At 45.8% G+C, this 6,000-nt stretch overlaps 1 protein-coding gene across 2 annotated transcripts; it reads right to left on the reverse strand.

The window, feature by feature from the left end:
* Positions 1–1,262: 1,262 nt before the first annotated feature.
* Positions 1,263–5,620, reverse strand: LOC121547869 (small integral membrane protein 36). Of its 2 annotated transcripts, none has more exons than XM_045209717.1 (2): positions 4,694–5,620; positions 1,263–2,563 (listed from the first exon to the last, which is right to left on the reverse strand). In XM_045209717.1, the coding sequence occupies exon 1, from the start codon at positions 5,424–5,426 to the stop codon at positions 4,920–4,922; it is 507 nt and encodes a 168-aa protein (XP_045065652.1). In that variant the 5' UTR covers positions 5,427–5,620; the 3' UTR covers positions 1,263–2,563; positions 4,694–4,919. The 2 variants fall into 2 exon arrangements, with proteins under 2 accessions (XP_045065652.1, XP_041715229.2); XM_041859295.2 differs by having other exon boundaries at positions 1,263–2,566.
* Positions 5,621–6,000: the final 380 nt, after the last annotated feature.

Below are 6,000 nucleotides of genomic sequence, written 5' to 3' on the forward strand. Positions count from 1 at the left end.
TACAGTGTTGTAACAATGTGCAAATAGTTAAAGTACAAATGGGAAAATAAATAAACATAAATATGGGTTGTATTTACAATGGTGTTTGTTCTTCACTGGTTGCCCTTTTCTTGTGGCAACAGGTCACAAATATTGCTGCTGTGATGGCACACTGTGGTATTTCACCCAGTAGATAAGGGAGTTTATCAAAATTGGGTTTGTTTTCGAATTCTTTGTGGATCTCTGTAATCTGAGGGAAATATGTGTCTCTAATATGGTCATACATTTGGCAGGAGGTTAGGAAGTGCAGCTCAGTTTCCACCTCATTTTGTGGGCAGTGTGCACATAGCCTGTCTTCTCTTGAGAGCCAGGTCTGCCTACGGCGGCCTTTCTCAATAGCAATGCTATGCTCACTGAGTCTGTACATAGTCAAAGCTTTCCTTAAGTTTGGGTCAGTCACAGTGGTCAGGTATTCTGCCACTGTGTACTCTCTGTTTAGGGCCAAATAGCATTCTAGCTTGCTCTGTTTTTTTGTTAATTCTTTCCAATGTGTCAAGTAATTATCTTTTTGTTTTCTCATGATTTGGTTGGGTCTAATTGTGTTGTTGTGCTGGGGTTCTGTGGGGTCTGTTTGTGTTTGTGAACAGAGCCCCAGGACCAGCAAGTTCATATCTCTGCATGCAGTCTCAATTTGGTGTTTGTCCCATTTTGTGAATTCTTGGTTGGTGAGCGGACCCCAGACCTCACAACCATAAAGGGGAATGGGTTCTATAACTGATTCAAGTATTTTTAGCCAGATCCTAATTGGTATGTCGAATCTTATGTTCCTTTTGATGGCATGGAAGGCCCTTCTTGCCTTGTCTCTCAGATCGTTCACAGCTTTGTGGAAGTTACCTGTGGCGCTGATGTTTACGCCGAGGTATGTATAGTTTTTTGTGTGCTATAGGGCAATGGTGTCTAGATGGAATTTGTATTTATGGTCCTGGCATCTGGACCTTTTTTGGAACACCATTATTTGTGTCTTACTGAGATTTACTGTCAGGGCCCAGGTCTGACAGAATCTGTGTAGAAGATCTGGGTGCTGCTGTAGGCCCTCCTTGGTTGGTGACAGAAGAACCAGATCGTCAGCAAACAGTAGACATTTGACTTCAGATTCTAGTAGGGTGAGGCCGGGTGCTGCAGACTGTTCTCTCTCTCTCTCTCTCTCAGCATATGCACAAACACATCAAGTAGTTTAATTTTTAGGTTTTTTTATTAATCTTTTTTTATACAATGTTATTTACAAGGGCTTGGGCAAGAGTGATACTTTTGTTATACCTTTATTTAATATGCAATATATTTTTGCAGTATGGTAATAATGTACCACAAATACTACATTTGATAAAGGATCAACAGTATTTTGAGAGCAACAATTAGTCACTTATATGACATGTCTGACTTCTCCCCAAAACCTGGGTCTTATTCATTAGTGTACACCGTAGCAAAATGTTTTGCAACAGAAAGCGAAAAACAACTGTTTCTTGTTGGGGAAAACTCCAGGTAGTTCCTCCCTGTTTCGGCCTGTTTGCTTCCATTTCATAACTCATGAGTGCGCCCCAGGCTTACAAGTTCACTTGAACATCGGCTCAAGTCAAGTTTGATTTTAAATCCTCCCTCTTGCGTGCCACACATATCTCCCTCCCTAGACTAAGTCCTAAACTGATGTCTACTCCTTATTGGTCCCACTACCACCTACGTCAAACCCAGAATATGACCAAAATGTTTTTGGTCTGTTAACAAGAAGAAACTGATGTTACCCTGCAGAGAGGACCAAAGCAAAGCAGAGCAAACATCAGAAAGAATACGTAAACCTCGCTCACCCATAATACTTGAGTTGGACTCTAATCCCTCAAACATGAAACATGAGGGAAATATAATTTGCTGCTATTCATATTGCAAAATGGGGCTCGGGATTGGTCAAGTCATTGGTTGGTCTCGATGGGCACTGAGCTGACAAGGCCCTTGTTTTAGTTTTTTACATAAGAGGCTTTAGCATGTCGAGTCCCTCGGTGGCACGACTCTCTGACTGTTGGTCGTTTCAAAGTCGTGGCAGAGCAGATGACTTGACGTGACTGAGGCTTGATGTGGCTGAGCGGAGGACAGTCACAGGACATCCTGCTCCAATCAACCATCAGTCTCTCTACCCCTCTCCCTCAGTTTCATTGAAGCAGGTGGTCTAAATGGAAGCTGTTGTACCATTGTGGCTCGAAGTCTCCTCCAGTTTCTTTGAAGCAGGTGGTCTAAATGGAAGCTGTTGTACCACTGTGGCTCGAAGTCTCCTCCAGTTTCTACAAAGTAGTGTGGACTACATGGAAGCTGTTGGGTATTGCGGATCTCCATTAGTTCATAGTTCCATCATTATACACGTAGAACTTGATCCCAAGGTGGTTCCTTCTTAGTGAGGTGTGGCAGGGTGTCTTCTACTGGCCCTTTGGCATCATCATGCCCAACGATGTAGCGATGGGGTGAACAGGAGAGAGAGGGGTGATTCCATAAAGTCAGAGGTCCTCTGGTTTCTGAGCGGTGATGACTCCAGACGCATCTGCTGCTGGGAAAGACAGCGAGACATACATTACCTTCAACACCAGACAGTTATGATGGAACTGAGGCTCCGTTGTGGCACACGTATTTGTGTAAATGAAACCTATCTAATATACTAACAACGTCCACCGTCCCAGGTGGCACCAGACTTTGCTGCTGATGCCTTGGGGAGAGATAACATGGAGGAAACGTTAATTTCAACATGAAAGAACAGAGGGTTTATAACTGCTCATCTGTGATGTAGACTCCTCTGATCACTAAAACAGATGCTTTCAGATTTGCAAGGTTGCCTTTGTGGAAAGCTCGTTGTTCACTGTTTCACCTGTGACATTAACTGTGTCTGTGTCTCAACTGCACCATATTCCCTATATAGTGCACTACTTTTCACCAGAGCTCTGGTCAAAGTTAGTGCACTATATAGAGAATATTGTGCCATTTGGTACACAATCTGTCTGTTTTTTTTACCTACTCATATTTATTTTAATTGTATAATTTTTTATTTAACCTTTATTTAACTAGGCAAGTCAGTTAAGAACAAATTCTTATTTACAATGACGGCCTACCAAAAGGCAAAAGGCCTCCTGCGAGGACGGGGGCTGGGATTAAAAATATAGGACAAAACACATGTCACGACCAGAGAGACACCACAACACTACATAAAGAAAGACCTAAGACAACAACATAGCATGGCACATATGAACGTCCTTATTCTAAGTCACTCTAGATAAGAGCCTGTGTCTGGCTTTAACTCTTTCCCAATGGCAGCCAATGTTTCACAGTGCTTTCACATCCCGCTCATATACAATATGTCAAAGCCTAATATATGTAAATCATTGACAGAGTGACGCCAGCATGCATTCATTCATTGACTGGGAGGCTTTGTGTTCTTCTTTGTACATCCATTTTACTGATGGCGTTCGTGCCCGTGGGATAAAGAGGGATTTAAAGGGCAGAGGATAGACAGAGGTTTAAACAGATGCAGAGTGCTAAGAGACTGAGGCTTGGTATAGTAGTGGGGGTTGGGGATGTTAGTAGGGTCTGGTGGTCAATGAATGTTCTTATCATAGGGGAGTTTGTCTGACTGCCTGCTCTCTTTGGATCACTTTTATCCATTCATCATGTGTCTATTCGATCATTCATTCATTCTTTACATTTTGCGTGCCAATCGGTGTGTTTGTGTGGGTGTGTGTGTGGGTGGGATGTGCGTGTGTGTGCGTGCGTGCGAGTGTGTGTGTGTGTGTTTGCGAGTGTGAGTAAGTGCGAGTGTGTGAGTGTGTGCGTGCGTGCGAGCGAGTGTGAGTGAGTGTATGTGTGTGTGTGTGTGTGTGTGTGTGTGTGTGTGTGTGTGTGTGTGTGTGTGTGTGTGTGTGTGTGTGTGTGTGTGTGTGTGTGTGTGTGTGCGAGTGAGTGAGTGCGTGCGAGCGAGTGTGAGTGTATGTGTGTGTGTGTGTGTGTGTGTGTGTGTGTGTGTGTGTGTGTGTGTGTGCGTGCGTGCGTGCGAGTGCGTGCGTGCGTGCGTGCATGAGTGCGTGCGAGCGAGCGTGCGTGCGTGTGTGTGTGTGTGTGTGTGCGTGTGCGTGTGCGTGTGCGTGTGCGTGTGCGTGTGTGTGTGAGTGTGAGTGTGTGTCTGTTTATCTGTCTGCGGGCATGTGGGAGGGGGACTCCCTTACTGCAGCCTCCCAACCTGCCAGGTCCCAACTGCAGAAAACACAGTAGTTCATATGGACGTCTGCTAAAGTTATTCACATCACCAGGACATCTTCGCCTGCATGCAAGACTCAATGTTAAAAGCACCTTACTGTTTAGTGTTGATATTCTATTTACATATTCCAAACATCCTACAAAAGGAATTGGGTTAATGAATCCATGCATGTCTCCTTCCAATAAACTAATGTGTTCAATAAACCAATCCCATCGATGACTCACACACTGTGGTAACAGCCTGGATTGATTTGACATGGGAACCCAGTGAAACCATCTATGTTTACACACTGATTTCTGTGTTGGGGTTACATGTATTCACCAATTCATAGTTTGAACTGTATTGTGACATGCATAGTTTGACATGTAATGGATAGATGTCCTTGAAATATACAGACACACACACACACACCAACAACCCCTGCCTGCTTACCTTCTCAGCGATACAGACACCAAAAGAAAAAAATCTACAGAGCAAAAATAAAATACTAAACAAAACAGCAGCAATTTACATCTAGTCCAGTCCAGTCCAGTCCAGTCCTTGTCTGTACAACCAAATCTCCCATCTCCTCCCTCTATCCTACTCAGTGTCATATCCAGAACTTAGTATCTCTCTTCTCTTCAATCATGGACCCCCCCACCTCATCAATCTGTCCTTCTCAGACCAGGGTGCTCCTCTTCTCCCTCCCCAGGTCGGGGGTGGGCGTCTGCGCTGGCGGCTCGTAATGGTTCCTGCTGGGCTCGTAGTGGTTCCTGCTGGGCTCGTAGTGGTTCCTGCTGGGTTCTGGCTTCCTGCTGGGTTCTGGCTTCCTGCTAGGTTCCAGGTTCCTGCTGGGTTCTGGCTTCCTGCTGTGTTCCAGGTTCCTGTTGGGTTCTGGCTTCCTGCTGGGTTCTGGAGCAGCCATGTTGTTCTGCTGCTCATAGCGAGACGAGGCAGGCGAGTTCTGCATGACCACCAGGCGTATGGGCGACTGGCTGGGGGGCGCTGGGGGCGCAGGGGGAGCGGGGGGCGCGGGGGCGTACTCCTTGGTGGGGTCCTTCCCCTGGCAGTCGTACAGGATGCAGGAGATGAGGAAGACAAGGAGGAGGATGGCGTAGCTGGCCACCAGGATGATGAGGTTCAGGGTCACGGGGTCAATCTCCAAGTAGAATTCCATGAAACCCATGGCGACGCTTCATATCTCGCTGCCGCCCACGGGAAAAACGACAGGGCACCGACCGGAGGAGCCAGAGCCTTAGGATGGAGGTATGAAAGACAATGAAAAAGAGGGACGAAGAGAATCAGAGAGAGAGAGAGAGAGAGAGCTATAGCCTGCAGCATCCCATTGAGATCCAAAGAGATAGATAGAGATGGACAGGAAGAAAGTCAGTTAGCTGGAGAGGGAGAGAGAGAGAGAGAGAGAGAGAGAGAGAGAGAGAGAGAGAGAGAGAGAGAGAGAGAGAGAGAGAGAGAGAGAGAGAGAGGCTGTGGGTAACAGCAGGCTCTGGCCCACAGATCAGAGAGGATATGAAGGCTTTGTGCATCGTGTTAATCCACTCCTCTCCGCCAACCTTGAATTCCTGCAACCAATGATTAAAACTGCTCAGTTTAATAACTTAAGCCACCATTTTAAATTTGCCAACTTCACATACAGTAGAAGGGCTGGAAGCCAAATTGGGTTCAATGGAAGAGATGATGATTTTTTGACTGTCAACACACACACACACACACACAAACCGGTCAGCTTGCCATGAACATGC

The sequence above is a fragment of the Coregonus clupeaformis genome, chromosome 31 (assembly GCF_020615455.1).
Source record: "Coregonus clupeaformis isolate EN_2021a chromosome 31, ASM2061545v1, whole genome shotgun sequence".
Taxonomy (NCBI): Eukaryota; Metazoa; Chordata; class Actinopteri; order Salmoniformes; family Salmonidae; genus Coregonus; species Coregonus clupeaformis.

Excerpts from the sequence above, each read along its gene's own strand:
- LOC121547869 (XM_045209717.1), bottom strand. The coding sequence starts at position 5,426 with ATGGGTTTCATGGAATTCTACTTGGAGATTGACCCCGTGACCCTGAAC.